The sequence below is a fragment of the Triturus cristatus genome, chromosome 1_2, assembly GCF_964204655.1.
Source record: "Triturus cristatus chromosome 1_2, aTriCri1.1, whole genome shotgun sequence".
In the NCBI taxonomy this organism is placed as follows: Eukaryota; Metazoa; Chordata; class Amphibia; order Caudata; family Salamandridae; genus Triturus; species Triturus cristatus.
Genome location: NC_140580.1, coordinates 40120737 through 40147902, shown reverse-complemented (window position 1 = coordinate 40147902; position 27166 = coordinate 40120737). Strand labels below are relative to the sequence as shown.

Here is a 27166-nt window from a genome sequence, read left to right as displayed (position 1 = left end):
ATGCTCATCTGTCACCTGATTCTGGTAATACTGAGCTATATCCAATATGGCCTTGGGTGAGACTGAGGCCCATGTACTTTCAGACCCCTTTAAACGAACAGATATTTCGGAAAGTAAGTTTCCAACAAATCAGTCTACAAATAAATGGGAGCCCGTAGGTGTAGATGTGTCTTGGCCACTAAAATTGTGAAAAACTTCCTCAAAGCGAGTAAAGAAATCAGGGACAGACTCGTCCTTTCTTTGTTTACAAGCAGTAAGGAGCGTCCAATCTATCTTCCGTGGGGGAATTATCGTCTTTATTTAAGTGAGTATGTTGCCAGGGAGTTCCAGTATGAGCTGAGCTGGTTTTTTACCAGGCTTCCTATCAGCATCGGCCGCTATTACTGCAGCCCAATCTCCTCCTAACTCGGCAACATGATCCTGTTTCCGGGCGAGTCGCCACATATCCGGCGGTAAGATCATACCGAAAAACATATCAATATCAGCTAGCGTCATAACGCAAGAGTCAATAGCTGCCTGTACTTCATCATAATAACCTCTGGGGTTCTTCCGAATATCAGGTAAAGAGGCTTTCAGAGTGAGAAGATGCATCCGTTTTCAGGGCGTGTATATCCAATTATACAAGAAATGGGCTCTAGCATCGGGGCTGTTAGGATCATCATTGTTTGCATTTCCTCTCCCGGGCATAAACTGGGGTGCAGCTTACCTCATAGGTCTTATTCGGGGAGAGGCAAAAAGTTTGTTGCGATGCTGCATTATTGTGGCTATGGCAGTATTAACCCTTCCTACAGGGAAGGCCCCTACCTGTTACTGCCGATTAATGCCTCCAACATCGTCTGGACCGTTTTCCCCTGTAATCATCTCCCATTGGGCCAAAAACTAGTAAGAAAGTTTATGAAACAAAGGAGCTCGCCTTCAGAGAAATCTTGTATCTGGTGTATCATTTCTCCTGCCTCCATTTCCAGATCATTTAGCCAACTCACTACTATCTGTTTTATTACATCTTGGCGTGGTTGAGGTATGGCAGAGCAGAGAATTCGGGGAGCTGGGATAGGTATGGGACCAGCTGCTGGTCCAGGTGCGTCAACTTGGGATGGGGGGGATAAGGGACAAATCGGGACAGGTGGAAAAGTAAGGGGTTGGTGGTCCAGGAGGAGCGTGTGCCAAAGGTGCGGGTGGGGGTCGTTCAATTAATAATCTATCAGTTTCTGAGTCATCATCATCATGGTGGGCCTGGGCCGTCGCCGTTGGCCTAACGACATTCTTTAGATGTTGTCAATCTATGTTGTCAATCTATGTTCTCGACCTAAACATTATATTTTTTTCTGACCTTCATTATCCTTTAATTCCTTAAACTTTTGATAAACTGTCTTCCTTTCCTGTTTCTTGCTCACCCTTGAGCTGCCGCTTCTTCACTTCCTTCCTCCACATACGCAAACTGTCAAACATAGCTGGTCCAACTTTCCTAGCAAACAATACTTTTTCTAAGTACTCAAGTTTATGAGGGTCCATCGTCCCCTCTAATGGCCACTGAAATTGGGGTTCCCCTTTTGTATATTTGTTCCACAATGCACTATACATGATGGGACAAATACCATTTTTAACATACATTTCAAAATTCGGCCTACCTTCTGGGGCGCTGGCTGACTCTCTTCCAAAATGCGCTGCTTATCGAAGCAGCAATAACAAAACTTCCATAATTTACTAAAAACAGGCGTGTTGCATAAGGTATAAACAATAGCTTACAAACAGAGAAAATTCTCAGATTACCTGTATAATCTTAACATTTGCAAATGTTAATCAAACAAATACCAAACAAACAAAAACTGGTCCAATACAATCCGACCTATTCGTAGTCTTCAACTCCCAATTGTCGATCCTCCGTGATCAAATGATCAATTCCAAATAGCCGTTCGGAAGCCCAAGTCAAGGTCAGCAGCCCCCGGGAAGACCAGAGTCGGGAAGCCAAAAAAAGTCACCTTGGCCAAGAGAACTAGTCTCCTCAGGTGGTGCGCTCCTGAGTGCAGTTTCTTCTCACCGACACGATCTCCTTCCCCGGTCCAACTGCAGGCCTTTGATGGGGCCCCACATTTGGGTGCCAACTTGTGGAAGTGTGCCTTCTGCCAGACAAACCGGTGCAGGATCACCCTTCGTCCACGGGTTCAAACAAGTAAGGAGAATCAATACTGGAGTGAAGTAAGAATCAGGCAATTTATTAACAGTCATGAGTGGGGGCTCTGTCCGACAAGCACCAAGAGGCACTCAAGGAGGAAGCACACCAAGCAATGATTACATGGGTTTTTATAGGAAAAGGTCACAAACCGGGGACGCCCAATGGTGTAAATAGAGCTTGAGAAATACACACACAATGAGGTAATACAAACACCAACAGCCTTGGTGCTCAAGCAACTTCGAGCTACATAACAAGATACGCTATCTATGTACACTCTATTCATGGTTTAACTATAGATAGGCAACTCAGAGCAGATGCCAGCTGTTCTTTTGTGCTGCTTCTGTGTGTACACATTTCACAATACCCCAATCTGGTTTCTTTACACACGATTGTGCAGGGGGAGTGGGGCAGGGGCTGGAAAAGAGGACAGAGAAAACGGATGACGCATAGGTCAACTCGATGCGAGAAGTTGGGGTTTTTACATTTTAACAATATGGGTGGGTGCGAATCATATGTGAAAGTACTAATTGACATGTACTCCGGGGGGGGGCGGAGATAAAAGCCTCTAGTGGAACTGCAACTAAACAGGTCATACATTTCCTGAAAGAGTTGTTTGGAAGGGAAGGTATACCCAATGTTACGCTTACAGATAATGGCGTACAATTGGTGTCACATGAAATGGAGGAATTTTTGGGACAGTATGGGATAAGAAACAAGAAGTGTTTATTATACCACCCAGAAACAAATGGCATGATGAAACGATTTAACTGAGCATTAAAAGAGACTATTGCTATGGATAAGTAGAGTAGATTCGGAAAGAGGAGATTGCTAAAAAGGCTGAACCATACAGTCTCTCTCCTCATGCAGTCACAGGAAGTCTCCTTTTGAATTGTTCAAGGGAAGGCATCCCTACACTTTGGTGGCACCCTATGGGTGAATTATATGGAATCAAGTCAGATTTGCTCAAAAGTGATAGGAGTTGGGAATCCAGGAAAATAAGGATAATAGAGGCTCGTGAGAAAATTTTTGATGCAAGGAAATCTGTAAAAACAACAAAAGTCAAGGTTGGAGATTGGGTCATGGTTAGAAAACCATGCTGGAGAGTGGATTCGGCTGGGTACCATATGCCCCTGAGAGTTATCAAAGTTTTGACCAATGCTATTATGACGGAAGACTCCCGCATATGAAATCTCAATAGAATTGTCGTTGTCAGTGGGAATATTGTTAGAGAAGGTGCTGCGATGAAACCCACTTCAAACTTTCACTTAAGAAAATCTACCACAGAAGGTAAAGTCCCTTTGTACTTGAAGGACTAATGAGTGGGATAAAGTATGTTCCTGGTGCATCTTTGTCTATTAGGATTTCTGTATCTATCCAATATTTTATAATGTGGCTGATCCATTTTCCTTTTGTATTACAAGTTCTGAATCTTTCCAATATTTTATGTAACATTGTATATAGGTAATACACTGTTTGTTGTTATTTAAGGGAGGAAGGTGTAAGGTATCTCAAATGCTGGTGTATGTACAAACTAACATTTGATGGTAACCATGGTGATGGAACCAGGTGAAGACATAAAAGTAGGAGAGAGAAAGAGAGAGAGGAAAGGAGTTAATGAAGAGCAGTTACTGAAGATGGATGGGACTATTTGTATAAGGAATAAACTTCACGTTTAACTACCCTGTGACTCAAGTATCTTATGTTGCAGCCACCTTGTTACAGTCCAAGCCACTCTCTCTTGTACGGTCTAAACTTGATTACACCAATGGCTTCTTCCATGGATCATCTTTATCAAATTTGAAAAGACTACAACGGATTCAGAACTCTGTTGCCAAACGACTCCTACATGTCCATGTCTCCCCTGCCTTGAGGGCCCCACATTGGTTGTGGGCTGAAAAAAGATCCACATTCAAGCTGCTTTGCATCACCCACAAACCTATACATGAAACGGAACCGCTTTTTAATGAGGAATAAAATCACCAAATAAATTCAACATAGGAACCTCGACTCCAGATTGGCCCTCGCCTCAAGATCCCACCATACAAGAAACAAAAACCATGGGTGGCACAAATATTTCTGTTCAAGCAGCGAAACTATGGAATTCATTAACCCCCAAACATAATATCCACAGTTAACTATCTTTCCTTCAGAAGGTTACTCAAGAGTTGGCTCTTTCCTATATAACCACCATGCTCAATCACAAATGGAAGGAATATCCCAGTGTATATAAACATTTAATTTGATTATATGTATCTAGATATGTGTATTTCTTAATATATCTATGTATTATAATGTGTAGGTATGTATCTAGATATTACTTTAACCCTGATAAAAGAAATTGACTCTCTCCAATGCGCTACCCTGTATTTCACCCTATACCTCTAAATATATACTCTACCCCCACTCTCTGACTCAACCCAAACGTCATTCTACTACTATGTTCTCCAAAATAACCCTTTCTAGACTATCCCCTCCTCTATCCCTCCTTGAATCACCTCAAACCTTATTTTAATACTATCATCTCCCAAACAACCCTTCTCAAGTCTTCCTTCACCTATCCATCTTTTGACTCATCCGAAAAGTAGAAAACCAAAGTCCCGGGCACACATAAGCTAGGTAAATTACTTACTGTCACAAAATGTCACATATTTTCTTAATGTGTGATAATAAATGTCCACGCATTAGTTTCTTCAAGTATTTGATCTTTATGAACGAACCAGCCAACACCTGTTACGTCACATTTGGGAAGTATCCCTTGAATTCTTCAGCGCTATATTAGGAGCGTCGTTATCGGGTGGTGTCGCTTCGCCGGTGATAATTCCAACCCGGCTGAGCTGGCAGCGGAAGATAATTGAAAAAGAATACTCAGGGTAGCGAGTTGTCAGGAAAGGCCAATCCGGAATGCCGGAGACCTAAGGTGTTTTGAAGCGGAGCCTGCCTGAGAAATCCGCTTCTAGGGCCAGATCGCTAGGGTGCTGGCGATCCCAATCAGAGCGCCAGTCAAAAGGAGTATGGTGAGTTCGCAGTGTGTATTCCTGCCGCAGGTGCGCTTCAGGACGGTGACATGCACTGGTTCACCTCTGTACTGGTACAGACGCTCCTAATACAGCCCTGAAGAAGTCACAGGATACTTCCCAAATGTGACGAAACCGATCAAAGATCAAATACTTGAAGAAACGAATGCGTGGACATTTACTATCAGACATTGAGAAAATATATGTGACAATAACTAATTTACCTAGCTTACGTGGTTTTCTGTTAAGTGTGTGGGTCCTCACCCACACGCAATTAGGGGTTTAGGATGTTCCTCCATCCTGGCTGCACCATGCCATACGGCAGTACGAATACCTTTCACGCAAACATAGCAGGGCGCCAAACTTCCTGACATTTCCCAAAGTAATTTTACTATAATGATCTCCCTGATCCATTTCTAGAGATTCTTCCCTCCTCCATCTCTCCTTATACTCATGCCAAACCTCATCTTACTACTACTATGATCTCCCAATAAACACTTTCTAGAGACATCCCTCTTCTAACTCCCCCTTCCCCACTCAATTATCCTTTTCAATCAAACTAACAAACTCACATGTCCACCGCTCAAATTTCACTAAACTAATCCACCACTAATCCTTTTGGGTTCCTGGGTAGCATGTTACTTGCTGAAAAGCGTGTCAACGCCTCGTCAGGGGTAGTAAGTGCTATGGAGATACAATTACAAAAAAATTAACGCTTCTTTAAGTCATAAGGCTCAAAGTCAGAGCACTTGAATATTCTGTTTTTTTCTTTCCAGGTGAAATAACTAGCAGCAGAGCCAGCAGGACAAAGTGCCTTTACCAACTTTATGAAAACTAAAATAAAATGTTCTCTCATATGATCTTTAGAAAGCGGCGGAGCTTGTGGAAAGGACTTCTATAATTCGCTCCACTCCATTGTATGCATTTGAATGCGTTTATGATTATCCTCTACAGCGATTAGCAGCAATTTGCATATAGATGTAGACCGGTTCCATGAAACCTATCAAGAAAGTAGGAAAACATGGTGTAATAGACATACATGGAAAACAATAAGTTAAAATGCCAAATTGGGTACTTTAGATTTTTCGAGCCATGCAAGCTGTGCATTACTCACTATAGTGAGCAAGATTTATTCAGGACGGGCTATTTTTAGCTCCTACTCGCCCATTCTGGCCAGCCAACAATAGGTGTTCTGCTTGCTCACAAAGTGAATGAGCAATAAAGAAGCCTTTAAATCTTATCTTGTCACATTTCTCCCCTTTCAGAAACAGAGGTCAAAAGACAACTTGTCTTCCTACATTTACTTTTTTTCTGTGACTGGAGTCAGAGGATTTTGTAAAGTGAACTGTGTGACAATGGAGATGAAACCAGTGCATGAGTCAAGTACATTACAGTTAGGTTGAGTAGTTTATTTAAGTTACTACGCCTGCTGGCCTAGTAAAAAAATTATAGTTTTTCGAGCCCTGGTGTACTATGGGAAGCCTAGTGGACTATCACATGTAACACTGCAATCTGTCACTGCACCCACAAACTCAGGGAGGGTTGTCCAGCAACCATTCAGTGGATACACAAGAAATGTTTTGCCATCCTCGTTTCCCTTCCATTCAAGTGCGCCCCCACTGTTACATGTACACCCCAGCAGACCTGTCAAGCAGGATTTAACACTCCAATTACAAAAAGAGACCCACTGTAATTGAAGCCTTCCTGGCTGGGGGGACAAAGGAAGGGCTCTGCCCATGTGTCAGCAACATTTGTTGTGACGGGAGGCCTCTGAAGTTAATGCCTAGAGAAGCATGTTTTCCCCCTCCGAAATTCCAGCAGTCTCCATGAAATATAACGATCAAATATGCAACTCATGTTTTCTAATGCTGTCGGACAAAGTATGCCGAATGTTTGAATCAAGGAAACTGACTTTTCTGTGCATCCTGTCAAGAGAACACCACCACCTCCACACCCAGGCCTTGGTTCTCTTCTCTGGGACCTCATTAAATGCTAATAGGCTAGCGAGTGGGAGAGCAAGAGCAAATGGGCCTCTAGATGCTTTAGGCAGGGAAAAGGTTACTTTTTAAAAGTATTGTTTCCTTAATATTTATCGAAAATTCAACTTCATCACTGAATTGTATTTTTAGCAACTATCAAAAATAGTTGTTTTATTGTGTTTCCCAACTGACAGAGAAAATAGCTTTTCGGGAGTTTTCACTGCAAGAACAACTTTAACATTAAATTCCTACATGTCCTACCATGTACCCTGCCTTACAGGCCTTAGGGTGACATCGATATTTTAAAGTAAGGTTTTGACCTGTCAAAGGGGCTCTTTTGACAATTCAAATTTACAATTTAAACCTGCAACAGCCAGGATAAAAATGGCAGGCCTGCAGCCATGTTTGCGCTGTCACTGCAGTGGATGACACAATGGATGCTGCAGTGCACTACTGATATTTAACTTACAGGCCCTGCATATCCTCTGTACCATATACCAGGGATATACAGGTAAGTTAAATATGCCGCTTTCGTTACATTGAAAGGGGGAACATGCACTTAATGGTTAGCATGGGTAAACACCACCTAGTCCTACAGCCAGCAAAAATATTAGGTGTTCAAAGGGCAAAGAAATCATGGGAAACCTTGTATAAAGGGCACATTTTCTACAGGGTCACCTATAATGAAGCATACCACAGAATTGCGGGTGAAATGTCCCTGTCTCTAAAAAAAAGTCGCTCAGTACAAAAGGATTAGGTTACTGGTATCCCTTTCATTACACTATACCCCCTTGTGTTATATGCGTCTTTATTATCGAATTCGTTCGTTGTGAACTCCACATCAACCCCGATTCACAAATAAGTAGTCAGGATAACACTATGACCTAGGCCCAAAGTCACTGATCAATCGGTCACAGGTGGGGTGGCTGGTAGCCAGCAGACAAACACATGAACAGAAAACCTTAGATCAATCCCACAGATAGCCGCAGCAACACTACAATGGTCAGGGAGTGTTGTCCAAGCAAAGCACAAATGGCCGGAGAGGTATGCGCGCTCCCAAAACACCATAAAGTTAGATGCCACATGAGTTAGAAACATATAGTCAATAAGGACACAGCATATTCAGTGATCACGCGCTCCCATTGCCGGACATCTGGACATGTTACTCACTGGCCACATTGTGTTAATGCAAGGTCGAGGCCCACCTATAAGTTCCATTAGACAAAGGCAGCAACATACGTTCCTCAACATACACGGATCACCGGAAATTCTTTATTACCTACAATGAACTGTATAAAAAGAGGCCACAAACCAATTGTAAATTGAGACAGCCCTCAGACCCTGTAATTGCAACTGTTCTCCCGGCAACTCTGTTTAATTAAACAAACTGTTTCTGTTTTGCAAAATGCCTCTTGTTTTTTCAAAATATTTTATGTTACAGCAACAGTGGTACAATGACGAAAAGCACAAACAGTAGAAATTGGTATTTACGATTACAATGCAAATGTGACTTCAAAATGCAATAACTAGAGAACCGGGTAATGGCTGGAACAGCTCTGCAATCAGGACAAACAGTTGCAGCTAATAGAACACACAGCCACAATAAACGGCAGCCCCTCTGGCACCAGAGTGAAGTATGCACACGTTTGGAAAGCTCCTTACTCCGTTATATTGATCTCCCAAGACCTCATTGTCAGAAGACCGCAAGAATTGTGGTCTATTTTATGGACATGCTTTCTAACCAATGTCAAGAGGGTTTCGTCTCAACATCATCAAGATGCCAGTTTGGGGTCTGTACTGCGCTCAAATAAGAAATAATAATAGTAATGTTTCAAACTAGGGGACCACCAGTCTGCAATTTAAAAGGACTGCCCGTAAATTCACTCCAATGTCCATCACTGATGTTTTAATGGACAGCATTTACCCTTTATTTTAGACATTCTGGTAAAAAAAGAGGTTAATTCTGACTGTTAAGATGCTGCAGATTAAAAGTCCAATGAAGGAGCAGGATGTTGAACTCAGTCACAGTATAGGCTGTCACCCTGCACAACAATTATGGAAAAACTGCATCAGCTGAAGAAGCCATTACGAACAGCAGTCCGAAATTAAGGATTGTCCATGTAAATAAAGGAGAGGCGGTCACCCTACTGGAGACAGAAATCACTTTGAATGTGAGACTCATTATTTTAAACTTGCATTTAGAAACAATATAACATAGGCTCCCACAAAATATGCAAAGAATTAGGTTCAAGATAAAATAGTACTTCCAAAGTACAGATTATAGTAATACGTAAACTGTACTTAGTGCAAGCATTTCTTTTAACAACTGTCCATCAAATGTTTATTTCCTAACTTAGGCTGTTAGTGTGTGGGGAAGAGTGGCGGGATTCCTCAAAGTACTCTTACTGCATTTTTCTAGACAACAACATGCACACAAAAATATACAGAAGAATTCCAAAGTGCTTTTGTTTTATGCACTATTAAAGAGCAACGGCTGAGTTCATACTGAGTTCATATTTTTATATGGCAATGTGGATTTCTGTGTTTGCTAAATTGATGTCCTACTGTTCTACACAGTGCATCCTAGATACATTTATAATCTAATGTTGCATTTCCTGGGGGGGGGGGGGGGGGGGGGGGGGGGACCGTGCTTAGGAGACTTAAACTGCATTTTTATATTAGACACCCTTGACTGTTGTGGGTATCATCAGCACATCATGTATGTCACAAAAAGTTAAACGGAGGTTTGCATTGAGTTATTGAATTAAAGTTACCTTAATATTAGGAAATGCTTGGGGTTTAGATGACTGAAAGATGCCAATTAGGTTGTACACTCAAACGCTGCTCAAATGAGGTGCAACTTATCTTTCTGAAACTGCTAAATGTGTTCTTTTGGTTTGGGGATTAATATTTGATTTGTTACTAGCTCTAGTGCTTAGCCTAAGAGAGTAAGTGTATTGCACATTTATATCAAACATCTTATTATGGTGGATTCTCTCCCGAGAACCACTTCAAAGATGCCTTCTGTAGGAATTTGGCTCTGTATATACTATACCAAAATGAGGTATAGTGTGCACAGAGTCCAGTGGAACCCCAAAGGAAGGCAGAGGTAAAAGTAGATGGCACCTCACTCTCTATTTGTGGTAGTGCGGGCAAGCAGTAAGGCTTTATCAGAGGGTAGTGTTAAGCATTTGTTGTACACACTCAGGCAGCAAATGATGTCACAACTCAAAGACTGAACTCAGACCAATTTGTTTCTTTCAAAAATATTATGTAGTTAATTTAATTTTTTAGAGCCAAGCAAGCCTGGTACAGGTAAGTGTAAATGGTACTTTTCAAGGTAGGTTGAACAATACAAGCAAGCTGAATGAAAATGCCTTTGTTACAGGTTTGTAAATCTTTTCGATACAGTGGAAATTGATGATTGGATTACTTTTCAGATTACTTTATGAATTACTTTTTATACTCAGTGTGAAATGGCTAGATATCACACTGGGACATTTCCTAGAGAAAAGGTAAGTTAAGCAGTTTTTGGTTATTGGCAGTTTTCAAGTTCTCATACAAAACCAACTACACACCACTTAGAACAATTTGCAAGAAAAAACAGTCAATGTATTCCTATGGAGAAGACGTGGTTATCGTTAACAGGTAAGTACTTGGTTGTGGGAGTTGGATTTCTGGGGTTAGACCAGGGTTCCCCCAGGGTCAAGGATGCACTCTCAAACCAACCTCAGCAGCACTAGGGAGGCCGGGTACAGAGTGCTGAGGCCCAATGTGATCCAATGGAGGATAGGGTGCCACCGGTTGGTGGCTGCTCATGAGCAGACCACAAGGTTGTGGGAGCAAAGTTCTGGTGTTAGGCTTAGGGCATAGGGGGGGGATCAGAGTTAGCACACAAAGTGCACCCGCAGCAGCACAGGGGCAGCTGGGTACAGGGTGCTCTTTTGGCACTGGGTGCTCTGTTTTCAATGGGAGTTGCCGGTTTTGGATTTTTGCTGCAGGCTCGGTCCAGGAAGACTTCCAGGAGAAACCAACGGCTGGGCAGGTAAGTTGGAGGGCTCGGGGACGTAGGTGTACCTCGGGTTTTCTCCTCCAGGGAGCAGGGTTGCTGAATGCTAGGTATCTTTTGAGGTCGGGTTTCACCTTACAGGGCCACTCGCAGTTGGGGGGTCTCCGTGCAGAGGCTGCAGGTGAAGTTGGGGAGTCCTGGAAGAGTCAACTCACAGTGGACTCGGACTCTGGAGTGCTGGGGACCTCACTGGGACGGGTGGGCCACTTGAACTGGCGCTGTAAGCAACACGTACAGTGGTGGTTCCAGGCGTCGGGTTTTGTTGTCCTCAGCAGGCTCAGAGGACATCTTGGGAGTTTCCTTTGAACAGAGCTGCTGTTCACAGGAGATCCGGTCTTTGTTGAAGGCACTCAGTCAGGTCACTGGCTGAAGGACAAGGCGACTTTTGGCGCAGAATCTGTGGATACTGCAGAGCTTCACCTAGCCTCCCCCACCTGAAGGGAGGGGTTTGCAGAGGTGGGCACACCTCCTGGGTTGTGCTGATTTTTTCCGCCTGTCTTCCCGCCGAAAAGGAGGGGAGACAGGAAGGGGGCCAGCTCCTGCTAGCAGGAGAGGCTGGGGGGTCGCATTACAAAGGTGGCAAGGCCCTTGAAGCTCCCCTGCCACAGATGGCCCTTCCTGGCCTGGCGGAGGTGTGACCACCCCTGCCCAAGAAAGTCCCGAAACATATCTCGTGGAGGCTGGCTGGTGTGTACCAGTCAGGGAACCCACCGGAGGATGGTCGTTTTTCAGGGAGCATCTCTAAGATGCCCTCTGAGTGCACTCTTCATTAAATCCCACACTGGCATCATTGTGGGTTTAATGTCCTGAGAAGTTTGATACGAAACCTCTCAGTTTTCAGTAAAGCCATTATGGTGCTGTGGAGTTCGTAATGACAAACAGTCAGCACCATATACCCTTAATGGCATTACTGCACTTACAATGTCTAAGAATTGGTTTAGACACTGTAGTGGTACAGGCTCATGCACCTGTACCCTCACCACTGGTATAGTGCACCCAGCTAGAGAGGTGGCTGACCTATGCCAGGGCAGTGTGTTGAAAGCACAGCACACAGGTATGTGTGCCATGTCGACTCTACACTTTGTTCTGCACCAAAGCACGCAGCCTGCAATGGCAGTGTGTGTTTGTGTAAAGGTATGGGGCGTCGAAGGGTGACACAATAAGTGCTGCAGCCCTTAGAGACCTTCCCTGGCCACAGTGCCCTTTTTACCCATGGTACCTTCTACAAGAGACAGACATGTGGCCGGAGAGGTGTCAATTGGGGGTACCGCGTACAGTTTTGGGAAAGAACACAGGCCCTGAAAACCTGATTGACTTGATGTGCCCTGGGACCCTGCCAAAGTGCATCAGTCGTCTGGCAAAAAGGGGGGGGGGGGGGTTACTGCAACAGAAACCCAGCTTCCTACACCTTCCTTCTATTATCATACATTTAGTGAATAGGTCTAGCTCATCTTGAATGTTGACCTATGATCTCCTGTGCACCTTAGCCCTCACAGTTTGCAAAGGCCTATATTTTTTCACTAAGTCAGGCTGATAAAGTTAAACGTTGTAGCTCAAATAGTGACAGGAAAATAAATGAACTTGTTGTATATTTTAAGACAGCTAAGATTGAAAGTAACTACTTCCTTGGAATTGTACCTTCTTTCTTTGAATACATTTTGTTCTTAAACACAATGCCAGTTACACTTCTGACACTGTATCACAAAATATACTGATAGCAAAACCAAGGATATAATTCTTACTGCTGACCTTCAATGACCACATAAAAATTGGCTCCATTCTGTGATAATTCAAACCAGAGGCATTCAAATAGATCCTGCTCTACTTTGTAATGTATACAGTGAGAAAAACTTGAGGATGAACAGAAGACATCGGCTCCAGCATTCGCAGAATCCTATTTTCCAATGTGTACATTCCTTGCCCATGTATTTTCTCACAGTGCAGGCCTCGCAAAATCAAAAAATGTTACTAGACCTGCAGGTCAAGTAACTTGAATAAACTACTCAACCTAACTGTAATGAATTGCCTTTTTCTTCATTCTCATATGAGTGCACCTTTAAATATGAGAGTTCAGCCTTTCTTCTTTACAAAACAAAACTCTTTTTTTGGGTTAAGTAGACTAAATGTTTGCTCCATGTGCAATAAGAATCTAGCCCACATATAGGGTACACATGATCCCCGACTTGCCTCTCAATTTACTAAAAGCATTGCTATCAGTGCAGAGGCAGGAATGTTTCTCAGTTCATGTTTAAACACTCATTTTTAATAAATATAATACCCAAGCATGATGTGGTAGCGCACAGTCATTTACAGACCGGAAATTACGAAGAAATTGTCAAAAAACCTTCCCACTACCTTGCAGCTTTACTGATAACTATATGATGTATCAACAATAATCTGTGAAAATTGGTTTTCAGAAAACATTTATCATTTGCACATCATCAATTAATGTGCTCTGATTTATTTTCATCCTATTAAAATATTTTTCTCATCATCGCACAGAAGTGCAAAAATGGGCTTTCACAACTACTGAAATATATTTTGAAATGTTTGTACAGTTGATTTATTAGCTATTTAAATGTGTGTTAGGAAAAACCCGATACCCTACATACTTTCCTTTCAGATTTCGTACAGTAGGTCAGACAGTTCACTTTGCAAAATCCTGGAACTCTGTAGTCGAAGAACAAAAAGTAATTGTAAACTGACTTCGGACCTCTGTCTCTGAACACAGAGCAAATGTGACACGATCAAGATTTAAAGTCATCTTTATAACCCCTTTACTTTCTGAATGAACAGAACACGTTCTTTATCAACTCGCCAGAACGGGCGAGTAAGTCCTAAATATAGCTCTATCAGATAAAATCTGACTTGCCACAGCGAGAGGGCGAGTGGATTTTTCGAGGCCTGCAGTGCTATGAACTCAAGGTTATTGCTTCCTTTTAGTGCAACCTAAGGCTCTTGATATTTTGTAGCATGTGTGTCCAGACATTACTTTTCGCATCCAAACCTTGAGCCGATCCCCTGACCTGGCTGGAGTGGTGAAGTAGCATTAGCCTAGTAACAGAAAGGCTGTTTACCTGACTAATATTTATAGAAATACCTAGCATTACACAATCTGCACCTGCAGATAATGTTTCTTGCTACAGTCTTGCATCCTCAAACTGCATGCCACCTCACAAACATCTGGCTGTATCCCCAAAATCCAACATGAAAAACTTACTTTTAATTAAAACTTTCCCTCTCCATTTTGCTTTAAAATGGCCCTCTCATTCCCTGCATGCCTCTTCTCTCTGAGCACAAGCTTCTGTCACATAGATGTTTGCCTTAATCTCTACTATTGTATTTCAGCAAATTGCCCACAACTCATTTTCAAAAACACAACCTCTCTTTCCTCTGAAAGTCAGACTGCTCCAACCTAAAAATACCTAATTAACCACTAACCTTGGGTTCCGAACCAGCGTGCTTCCCAGAAAAAAATCACTGCAAAACCTCGAAATGGGTATTAAGCGCGATTTAAAAACAATTACAATATGTAAATTCAGAAAATTTGCTGCCCAAAAACATTGTGTTTGATATAACAGACTATCATGTTGCTCCACCTGTGAGATGCTAGTCTACTCATAGGATATCCATAACTGACTAATTAATTAGTGCCGTTTTTGTTATGGTATCGGAACAGGAATGTTTCTAAGTTCATGTTTAAAATCTATCACTTTTAATACACGTCCATCTATGCAGTGTGGCAAGACCGTAAGCTCCTTATTATACTGTTGCTGCCAAGATCGATCTGAGGAAAGGGGAAGAATGCTATATAGGATGTATATAATGCTTAAACAAGCCTTTCAGTCAGCACCTGTCAGTCATTGGTCTGTTATTCACATTTTACTTCCACCCTAGAGCAGTGTTTATTAAACTGTGGTCGGGAGACGTGGGTCCGCAACTGCTTTGAAAATTAAATATAATAAACAGATATAGATAGATGGATATATCTCTAACACACAAAATTGAAAATTTTAAAACGTTCTTTAAATGTGTGAAGGAGTTTGAAATTGGAGGCTATAAATTAAGTTAGTAGCCTCAGATTCAATTGTGAGAACAGTGCAAGTGCATCAAACAGACTATAGTATGGATGATGAGCGGCCTCAACTTGCATTTAGAAAAGCTCCAACCTTCCCAATAACATAAAAAACTATTTACTTTTAATTATAATAGTTTGTGTATATTTGATAAACGTTCATTTCTGTATTTTCTGTGTATTATTTTCCAGGTCAAGTAATCAAAAAAATGCTTAGGCAGAGGTCCCCAGCTACCAGTAATAACTCGGTGAGAGTCCCCAAAATTCAATAAAGATTCAGTGGGGGTCCCCGAGTTCCAGTAATGATTAAGTGGGGGGGGCCACAGACGTCAAAAGGTTAACGACCACTTCATATAATTACGCACTGTCTAGGAGTCTATGTTAATCAAAAGAGAGTGCTGTGTCTGGTACCAACATTCATGTTAAAGAAGGAGAATCCCAAAAAAATGCTCCTTATACCAGTGGTCAAATTTTAACAAGTGTGCATGTGTGTTAGTTTCGAATCTTCAAATTTGTCCAGTTGCATACTGTTAATGTATTATACAGACCAATACCATAAACCTATTTTGAATTGTACTCGTGTTAGACATATATCTATAAAATTGACAATTTGTCCTAAACGTTTGTCCTGAATTTTGACCCTCTGTCCAGAATTTTAACACCCGCTGTCCAGAATTTTAACACCCGCTGTCCAGAATTTGCTCCCATTGCAGGTGGTCAACCTACTTCAAACATACCATTGCTTTCAAGCAATCCTCCTTTAGTGGGTAACCTCTCGTTTTTTACCCACATGTTAAGATAGTAAAGTGCAGTTCTAGGGAAAGTAATACAAGTCAGACCTACAATACAGCGCTAAAAGACGGTTAACACAACTATGACAGGTTTGACAGACTTGTGCACTAATCACATGTGCCGCCCATGCCCCATGGTACCCCGGCACTCACCCTCGGTCACCTCCAGAACCTTCAGTTGCTCCTCCGCTGCCGCGCGCACCTCGTGGGTAGCGGACAGGATGCCACTCAGGGTTTCTAGCAAAGCCTCCTTCAGGCCCTGCTGCAGGGGAGAGCCAAGCACCACACCGCTTACTGCCGCCATGCCGCCCGGTGCAAAGCTTGCCTGGCAGAAAGGAGGAGCTGCCGAGCCCGCCAAAGAGCTGGCAGCCCCATCCCGGACCTCTCCTAGAGGCAGAGCGGCAGCCATCTTGAAGAGGAGCTGATTCCGAGTGCAGTCATAGAAGAGAACTAAGCGGCAGGAAAACGCAACGCGGTTTTCATTGAAACCTTACATTACTGTTTATGTGTACCACAGCCTTGAAAGAAATGAAACAGACGCTTAAAGTAATGGGCAAATATTTTACACAATTTGAAGAAATAAAATCTTACCAAGAGAATAGCTTGTAATTAGAAAATAATACGAAATGTAAGAGCTTTTTTGCAATAATGTATTGTTTTCCTTTGACAATCCAGCTTTGGAAAAACAAATTCCAGTTCCTCTGTGACCAATCTGTTTACGACAATTTTTGGAAGGGGTACGCCCTGTGACCAGGTCATCTAGATTGCTCTTCGAGTGTCTTTGGGAGTGGGGCTGACACATCCGGACCGCAGCTATTTCTGAAGGGGCGCTTTTCGAATGTGTGGTTTAATGCGTGATTTCATAAAATATTCAAACACTAACCTCCTATTTCAGAAATTTACAAAACTCTAATTATTTTCAATATTATCAAAACTATTATTTAATTTGCAAAACTTAAAATGCTTAATGCCAAGAAATGCTTGCAACTTTTTGACTGAAATAAAATATTGGTAATTACTTGCCCTACTGCAAAGGCCTGAATAACGGTAAACGGGGTGGAGGGCCAACTAAAAGTTGTTTTTTTTCCATCTTCAAAAAATAAATTGTGTTTCATGCAAATACATTCTAACCACACCAAGTAAACGTATAATATTCTCGTCCAGAATGTCAGCAATTGTAGTGTCCTGCTGGACACTTTCTAGTGTCTCAACAGGCACTAGGTTACCAGCCGCTCCCTCGAGGCTGAACATACACCCATCCAACACAGCCGTCACCTGTCAGGTGACCCTGTAAATAAAAGAGACGAGTGCACGTGCTCGAGGACAATTTAGTACCCTCAATAACGTGTGTCTGTGTCTTCCTTTACTAAGTATGTGGGTCTTGAGCCCACAACTTTACAATGGCGACGAGGGGTCTGACCTCACCTTCTGTGCCGCCTAAACTGCCCTGAAGAAGGAGGGTGTATGGCTCCATAGATGCTGCACCATAGCCTGTCAGGGGAAGGTAGCCCCTCACCCCCACGATGAGAGTGAACCCTTTCGCTACCAAAAGAAGGCGAGAAAGGAGACTGGTTGTTTCCAACACCACACCGCAGCTGCTGCCATTGGCCTGCCCCCAACTGCGCTGTCACACGCTGCCTGCAGTGGCAGGATTAGCGAGGCAGACAGACTCGTACGAGTCTGTGGAGAAACTGAGCAACAGCCCGATGAGGAGTGGAATACTCCCTGTTGTGCCCACCCGATGTGTCCTAACACATACAAATAAAGGTATGATCTGGTTTGGGCAGGATGCCTAGTGCAGTACCGCCAGCCCCACCAATGGGAGTGGGGCATGACCCTCTGCCTAGTTGGCTGGGTCCCCTCATCTTCAAGATGGAGGGGACTGAGATGTGTGCTTCTCTCGCCTCCCCCACCTAAGGGGTGGAGTTAGCAAAGGTGGGGACACCTCTCATCCCAGTTTGATTTTCCCATTGATTCTCACACCCAAAGTGGGGGGCAGAACTGATGGGGCCAGTTGCTGGGGGCAGCAAAACGCAAGGACAGCTTACAAAGGCAGAAGGCCTTTAAAGCTTCCCCTTCGTGGACCCTGGCCATCATGGGAGAGGAGGCATGACTCCTCTGCCCAGGATGGGCTTTGTGTCTGGACCCAGAGAGCAGAGGCTCTCTACCCAGGGATCCAGAAACCTGTCTGGTGGTGAAAAAAATGGCAGGTAGCCATTCAGAAACCACACCAGGGCTGGTCATTGTTCAGTGGCATCTCTAAGATGCCCTCCAAGTACATTTTATATTAAATTCCACACTAGTATCAGTGTGGATTTAATGTGCTAACGTCTTTCTACCAAACTTTCCAGATTTTAGTAAAGCCATTATGGATCAGGGAGTTCATAATGACCAACTCACAGCCCATATACTATTTATGGCTTTCCTACACTTTCCTTGTCTAAGAATGGACTTATACACAGTAGAGGTACAGGCCTCATGCCACTGTACCCTCACCTAAGGGCTAGTGCATCCTGCTAGAGGGGTGACTTACCTAAGGCCACAGGCAATGGGTTGCAGGCATGGCACACATGGATGTGTGCTGAGTCAACTCTTCACTTTTCTCCGCACCAAAGCACGCAGCTTGAAATGGCAGGGTATGGGTGCTAAGGGTAGCACAATAGTTGCTGCAGCCCATAGAGGCCTTGCCTGTTCACAGTGCCCTTGGTACCCATGGTACCTTTTACAAGGGGTTTATCTGTGGCCAGAGATGTGACAATTGTGGGTATAAAGGTACAGTCTCAGGAAAGAACACAGGCCTTGGGAACCTGATTGGCAAGGACTCAGGGCACATCAAGTCAGGTTGCATCAGATGTCAGGCAACAGGTGGGGGGTAACCATGCAAAAAGGGGCACTTTCCTACACACAGCCTCTACACAAAACGTTTGAGGTGGCAGTCAAGCGACTGTACTTATATGATTTGGGTGATATTAAGCCAAATCTCAAGTGCATTAGTTCAGGCTTTACTGTAAAGTTTATAGGAAGTGATAAGTACACAGGACGGGTCACTGGGTGATACATAACAATATTTAGGTCAGCGTGCTTCTTGGTATTATTGGAACATAGGTCCTCATGGGCTAACAAGAGCCTTGCTAGCTTCATCAGTATTTTTGGGAGAGTTTTTGGGGGCAAGGCAGTCTTCAAGAGGTATCTAGCAACCAGATGGTCTGTGACAACCTGGATAAACATATAGATGTTAGAGTTCGGATTCTGAGTAATGTCTCATACAAATTTATTTTAGAGATCCCCGCTCAGCTATTGCAAGCTTGGAGCACATAGATAAAAAGCTGGCATATCATGCATAGTTATGACGAACTAGATTAACTCCAAACAGATCTGTGCTTGTGTAGAACCTGCCAGTAATTTGAAAAAGAGCCTATAACATTGGCATTGAGCCCAGTCAAGCCAGCTTGTGATGCGATTAAAAATAAACAAATGCTCCATATGCCAGTGTAGGCATCATTTTGCTTTCAATAACTTTGCTTATTGCTGTGAGATCCGGGCCGGAGAGATTTTGAAGGTGGCCCCGGAAAGCAAAAATAAGGGCCTTGGCTGATGTTGCCAAAACCTCGAGATATGGGGTTGGAAAGCCATTTTTATTATTTCAAACTTCTAGGTTCTTGATGCCAGGTGCTCTTTCAATCTTCTGGGTATTTCTATACCAAGCTCCTTTTTTTTTGTTAACGAAGATTAAGATCTTAGTTTTCGATGTGTTGATACTGAGTTTATCTCACAGTAGTGAGCCAGAGAAGTTAAGGCTCTTTGAAGACCAATTGTGGTTTGGTGAAGAAGCATCGTATCATCGGCGTATTGTTGCACTAGCACCCTCTTCCCTTGGAGTTTCAGTGGAAAGCAGTTCGCTCTGCTGAGATGGTCATTCAGATATGCAAGATAAAAATTAAAAAGTTGGTATAAATCTTGGGTGAGTAGGCCCATTTGCTGGATATTCGTACTTTGACCCATGTGTTTGTATGGAGACTCCTGGTTGTGTCCAATAAATGTGGTGGAATCCCCCATGCATCCAGTTTGGCCTACAGCAGCTGTCTATCTACTTTGTCGAATGCTGTTGCAAAATCAATAATTGCACTATCGAGCTGCTGAGCCTCCCTTTTAGTCACATTATTGATTAGGATAGACAAACATAGTAGATTGTTCTCCGTACCCTGACCCTTTTGAATGCCAGTCTGTGTGGTGGGAATTATTTCATTATGTTGTGCCCAAGCCTCCAGTTCCTTGTGGAGGATTTTCCCCTTCACGAACAAAGGAGCAATCAGTCTAACGTTTTCAGGCTTGTCCCTTGCACCTTTCTAATATATTGGGACTACACCAGTGCATTCTGAAAGCAGTAGTTAAACAAAGGAGTCGAATAGGTGGTCCATTTACTGATTGTGACCTTAGAAATGCTTGTAGGAAGGCCGCTGGGACCAGGAGCACCTGCAGGGTGGATTGATGCTAAAGCTTCCCTGGCTTTTCGTCCGTGATTTGAGTTGAAAGACGACCTGCAGGGCTAAACATTCCATTCAAGTGCAACGGTTAAATAGCCCCCTGGACAGCAGATTGGTCAATGAATAACATAGATGCTGTCCAGTTAGCCGTGGGGATGTTAAACAACGCCTCTTGTTTTTGCTTCCCACTCGCCTTATAGACCATGAGCCAGAATTCTTTACAATCTCTTGCATTTATTGCTGCAAGACTGCTAACCACTGGGAATCCAAGTCACACTGTCTATTCACGTAAGGGCAGTGCCTCTAGTTCTTGAACACTGACTTGGTCTTTTCTCTCTGTGCCATGTTTATTGGATCCGTGCACGCAGCCATTATGCATCTTTTAAGGTCTCTTTTCAGTTATGTTAGTTGGTAGCTATTCGTCAGGCAGAGGTATGTTTTGAGCAGCGGACCTTGATGAGGTTGCACTTATTTCAAAGAATTTAGTAAACTGTTAGTGAACTCTGGCCAGGTTTCTATTAGAGTGGAGGCTATATTTGAAGTGTGTGACAGAAATGAATCAAGGAATTTTATGGTTGGTGATTCTTGATGTACGTGCAACCTGATTCATTTGATTGGTTCCAACCCTACTTGCTCTCCCAACCGAGTTTCCTTATGTAAGGTAGCAGTCATCAAATGAAAAGAACATGACAGTGTTGCATGATCTCTTATTAGGTTATGATAGATTTTAAAGTCTGAGATCGGATTGGAAGTCTTGGATCGTGACCCATAGGTAGTCAAGTGTTTCCAGCCTTTCACGAGAGGCGTACGTGTTAGCAGCATCACAATCTGTGCTACTCTTGCCGTTCAGGGAGTGCAGGCCCATCGTATGGAGACTTGAGGACAGCTCGATGTCAAGTTTTGAACTTCTCTTGGAGGAGAAGGGATTTAGAGATGAAATGTTCCAAAGTTTGTCCTCAACATCTAGCCACTCATGGGCATTCATCTGTTTTAGCAGATCGGCATTGAAATCACCAGTTAATAGCCAGGTACAATTTAGGTGATCCTGTCGTAAGTCTTGCAGTGTTTCGATGAGATATTGTATTGTAGTACGTTTTTTTCCTCATGATTCGGATTAAGATAGATATTTGCCAGTACTAATGAGTTTGATTGGCTCCACTATGCTGGAGAGGATAAGAATTTGATGATGACGATCGCTCCATTTAGTTTAGCCAGGATGGAGATGATAAAACCCAACTGATTGCATACGTGGATTGAGACACCCCAGATGTTAGGCCCCACTTGATGGAACTGAGTACAGGAGAGTGGTATTCAGCATAACCCCACGAGGAGTTTGCTGATAATTGCCATGTTTCTTGCAAGCAGATTAGATTAAATGTACATAGAGAATCCAAATGTGCTTGAGAAGACGTTAAGGTGTTATATCCCCTAATGTTCCAAGGAATGATCGTTAGGGAGGTTGACACTTTACCCGGAGGTGTTTATGGCAAATATGAGGTCACATTGATTAGCTTAGCTTCAACGGAGTTCAACATGTTCGTCAGGCAACAAAATCAACTCCCTGACTCCAGATTTTTATACATGATTACATCATTATTAAGGGAGGAGGGGGCTGTCGATTTTGAGTGCCTTTCAAGAATGTGAGCGTAAGATTAAAGGAATTTGAGGCAATATTGCTCCTGTGAGGCTGAAGCTGCTTGAAGGCAAAAATTGGGGGATATTTTGCTATAGCCTGTTTGACTATCCTTATGCTAGATTCAGCCAGTCTCTTCTTTTAAGCGTGTACCAGGCGAACTTCGCTGTTATCAAAGAAGCAGACTTCTGTTCTTAAATTACTTTCATCACTCAGCCCTTTTGTGAAGGCGATGTAGTCTGTAAACTAGGGATAGCGGCAAATAACTTTATTAGGTTGCTCCTGTTAGAGTATCTTCATTGCCCTGTGATGCATTTTCAGGGTATAACAGGATATTTTGCAAGAAAGACCCATTGCGCACTTAGGGTTGGACCCCGAGGGGACTAATGGAGACTCCCCAATATCCCTTTGACACCTTGTCCGAGGGTGCCATGTACCCGACTTGCGCTGGCTACTTCATTCTAAATGACAATTTCAGTTGAGTACGTAGAACCCATTTTGCATACATGCCAATCCTCCCGATTCAGGCAGGAGACTACTGATTTCAAGGCTAGTCTTCCGCCTCCCGAGTCCTGCATGCAGAAATCCAATTTGGATTGCCAAATCACGATCTGCTGGAAACAAGGCAAAAGTGAAATGCTGATGCCTGTCATGTGCAATCCCATCTCCCTCCTCCAAGAATTACCTGTGACATCAAAGATTAATGCTTTCTATGTAATACTTGGAGGGGGAGAGTAGTGCATGGGACAGGCCTCAACATTCTATTTTTATGGCAGTTTACATAGCGCGTACATAAACAGAGTTTAGAAATCTGTTTTTTGTTTTCACTGTGTAATTAAACTGCCAAAAATGAAATGCTGATTGTCTGTCACCATTCATGCCAATAGACTCGATTTAGGCAGATTGCTCTTCTTCAATCTAAGTAAATAGGGAAAATACATTCTCCCAACATTTTTTTGAAATCTCTCACTTGCCTGCTGTAAAAAGTTGGCTTGGATGCATTTTGACATAGAAAAATGAGAGAGAACATTTAAGCCTTAAAGGTTTATTTTCTGATTCTAAGTCTTATAGAAATTGATCAATATACAGAATCAATGAATCAGTGTAGCGCTCAGTTAAAACGTGTAGAACTCAGTTAAAATACAAAGTCAGTCAAAGAACTCCGTAAAGTTCGGGTCTGCAAAATACAAACTGTACAATTGGAGAGAAATCCGTAATGGATTCTCCTACAAGGGTCAGTAAGGAACGGCCTCTCTCACATACAAAAAGAGCACAGCACTTTTATAAAGCTCTAAATGAAAGATTTCATATGTTCGCTACAGTTTTATATGGTTCTCACACATTAGACCAATCAGTTAAACAGGGTGGAACATTTGCAAGAAATTACATTTGGAAAATCTTTCATCATTCTCCAACATGGAGCATCTCACGGACACCACCTATATCAGAAAAAATATTGTTACATCGTGTGGAACTTTGCTAAGAAACACAGGTGCAACCTTGAACAGGAGCAGTTGTACTAAAGCAACAGTTTAATATTCTAGTGAAGGTTGTTGTCTTGCCTGTGAGTAGAACATTCAAGCATTATTCTATTGAAATATGAAAATACAAGTTTATCCATGTGATACAGGTCACTTGGCATTAAAGTCTGAAACAAGGTAGAGTATGAGATCTAAAGTTTCTATATTAGCAAGAGTTTGAGTTTAATTTCAGAAAAACAAAGTTATCCATTATTAGTATTAGTGTCTTAAATGTATGATCAGTGAGTCTAGTGGGCCGTCTCTCTCTGCCCATTTTTTCTTTTTCCCTGCAGCCTCTTTTCAGAGATCAGTTATCATCTAACAACGTTTTTTTCTTCAGGAGTATCACCTTTTGCAGCTTCAACAGAAAGGAAAGGGTGATGGGCCAGCCTTGGCAGTTTGTGCAGTCCAGAGTATACATTTGAAATCTAGTACTCATAGTCCATTGTATAAAATTCAGTATTGTAAGTATTAGAATACAAATAATAAATCTTGACTGAATGAGTGACTGTTTTATGGGATCAGAGGCTCAAAGTATCTAGAGCATGTTTAATGAGAGCCTCACTGCCACAGAATGCAAATGTTAAAGCTCTCTCCCATTTTGCACAAGCTCTCCTCAACCTCCTTGTAAGTTTGCCTTTATTTCCAGGATATGTGGTTGAGACAGCGAAACCCTTTAAGGAAATGCAACAAATCTGCATAAGTTTCACAATTTTATTCTTAGAGTCTGTTCTGTTTTATGCTCTTTTCGTGCCTGAGATATTGATAATGGCCGCAAGGAGCATGTGTACCAGCCGACTTTGTGTTATTATATTTATAGCCCGAAGTTCAGGAGGATGAGTATATGTACAACATAACTGTTTTTTGACCAGACACAGCTGACTATTGACTTGGTGGCCTTTCTAGTATCTGGGAAACCAAGAATACAATTGTGTTCACCTAGCGCTGGACAGAGGTACATCATGTGAATTTACTGTGACAGCACTTGACACTCAGAATAGACATACAAACTACAGTGGAAATGGCAAACATCACATATTGCCTTTACAGACTCTGGAGTCTATATTCTCTTTCCATCAACAAAAGGCAGTAGGTCTGACATATTTATGGTGAAAAGCAAATGTTAAAGTCAATAGGCATTTAAGGGTGGATTGTCATACTCTGTCTTGAAGCCTACACATAGGTATTTTGTTGCATCAGATCTCGCAGTGTATCATTGTAGGCAAGAGGTTTTGTGTTGGTTATCCTCTGTAAGACACTGTGGAGATAGAGGATTTGTTCTTTCAGAATCATTGTCAAGCATTTTTAGAAGAAATTGTATTTTGCTTAACCAACTGTAATTTTGTATGCCATTCGAATTGTACGACTGTGTGGCTGATGGTTGCCTTGTGGAAATGTTTACACTCAAACCTGTAGGCTTGAGTTGGTTATGGTGACAAGCTCTAGACACGATTGGTGCATTGGGAAGCAGTATGTCTAATGCTATAAGTGTGATCTGCTCATTATGAAAAGTTACGACAAAGGTAGTAGGCTTAGTTTAGTTATTGTAAAAAGCATTTGTGAAGGCTAGTAGGCATTTAACAGTTGGTTGTCATCACATTGTTATAGACTTTCGACAGGCATTTTGCTGCGTGCAATGTCACAGGTTACCATAGTAGGCAAGAGTTTTGGCGTTGGCCACCCGCTCTGACAAACCCTTAGGGTTTTCACTATGCTGATTTTGGTAGACGCTATTGAGAGGGGCTGTACATTGTTTTGAAAACTGTATTTTACTGTGCATTTGTAATTTTATAACTATGCATGATGGAAATTTGTTACATGGAATCTCATAGATCACCATAGTAGGCAAGGGTTTTGGTGATGGTGAGCCATCTGCACAAACTATGGGGATAAAAGATATCCACCATGATAATCCTTATTAGGCTCTCTTAGGAGAGATCGCATTTTTTGCCAACTGTAATTGTGTACACATTTGTAATTTAATGAGTCATGCCTGATGGTTGCCTTGTGGGAAATCTCACTCTCATTGCAGGTGGCCTGAGTTGGTTATAGTGACAAGTCAATTATAACAGCTATAAGCCTGATTGTTGGACAGAGAAAAGATATGCAAAAAGTCATAGGTCTCGTCTGTTTACTATGAAACGTGATGACAAAGACAGTAGGCCTTTTTTGTGTGAACAGCAGTTGTGAAAGCCAATAAGACTCTAACGGTGAATTGTTATCACACTCTGTTATAGGCTGCAGTATTTTGCTCCATCTAACCTCACAGATTACCAAAGTAGGCAAGGACAAACCACAGAAGTAGATTTTCACTGTGAGGAGGTTCTTGTTAGGCCCTATTTATAGAGGCTGTGTATTGCTATGCCAACTGTAATTCTGTACATATTTGTAACTTTATAACTGTATGCATGATGGCTGCCTGTTTATGCACACTTCAGTATGCCTGTGTTGCATGTAGTATCAAGCAAATGGTAAAGGCTGTAGGACTTAACACTTCACTGGGAAAATGTAGGAAAGTGCCCCTCTTTGACATGATCACCCCCACGTTTTGCCTGTTAGTCTATGCTATTTTGACTGGAAGTGCGGTGGGCTCCTGCTATCCAGGTCCCCAGTGCCAGATCTCTTTCTCAAAACTGTACAATTATTCCCCCAATTGGCAATGCCTTTGGCACTCCTGTAAGTCCCCAGTAAACGGTACCTCAAGTACCCAGATCATGGGTACCAAAGAGGGTCCCTAAGGGCTGCTGCATGTATTGTGCCACCCTAAGGGATCCCTCACCTAACTCATGCAGACTGCCACTGCAGGCTGCATGTCTTGGTGCAAACAAAAGTGAAAACACGAATATGGCACACAACCCTGTATGCTATGTCTGCATATACTGCATGCAGTTTATGTAATTCATCCTTACAGCCCTAGAGCAGGGTGCACTATACTGCATGTGTGGACATATCTGCATGAGCAGATATTCCCCTCTGCTGGCCAGTTCAATTACTGCCAGTACGAGTGTCATGATCCTGTGCACTAGCCGAGGCGCATTGGTGAGGCCCATGTGCTATAGCAAGGTTACAGGATAACAAATGAGGAATGCGTGTTGGGTTATGCACTAACCTGGGATAGGAAACTCCAGATCCCAAAGTTCTTTGACCTAGCAGGTAAGTCCCTCAGCTGTACCCTTGCAGCCATGTTGATTAATGGGGTTATAAATGCTGTCTAGTTCAGATCCTCGTTGCTTGATAATTGTTCCTCAACACGAAGACTGGTTCATTGTTATCCCCATTAATGAATCAATCCTCGTTTGGCTTTCATTGGTGTCAGCCTTACGTCTTAGAGTGGGTGTGTCTACTTCCATGCTTGGTGGCTGGGAATTGCCTATGTGATTCTCTGATCGGTGACAGGCTTCCCCGAAGGGTGGCCGAGTTGACGTCAA

At 42.6% G+C, this 27166-nt stretch overlaps 1 protein-coding gene across 3 annotated transcripts in view; it reads right to left on the bottom strand.

Annotated features, from left to right (window-relative positions):
• IPO9 (importin 9) overlaps nt 1–16532 on the bottom strand; it is a 595516-nt gene extending 578984 nt beyond the window's left edge. For 2 of the 3 annotated variants that reach the window (XM_085600586.1, XM_085600577.1), the window contains exon 1: nt 16255–16532. In XM_085600586.1, coding sequence (XP_085456712.1) covers nt 16255–16510 — 256 coding nt within the window. In that variant the 5' untranslated portion in view covers nt 16511–16532. The remainder of the gene's footprint in view (nt 1–16254) is intronic. The other variant, XM_085600596.1, reaches the window with a different exon arrangement.
• Between the last annotated feature and the right edge of the window lie 10634 nt (nt 16533–27166).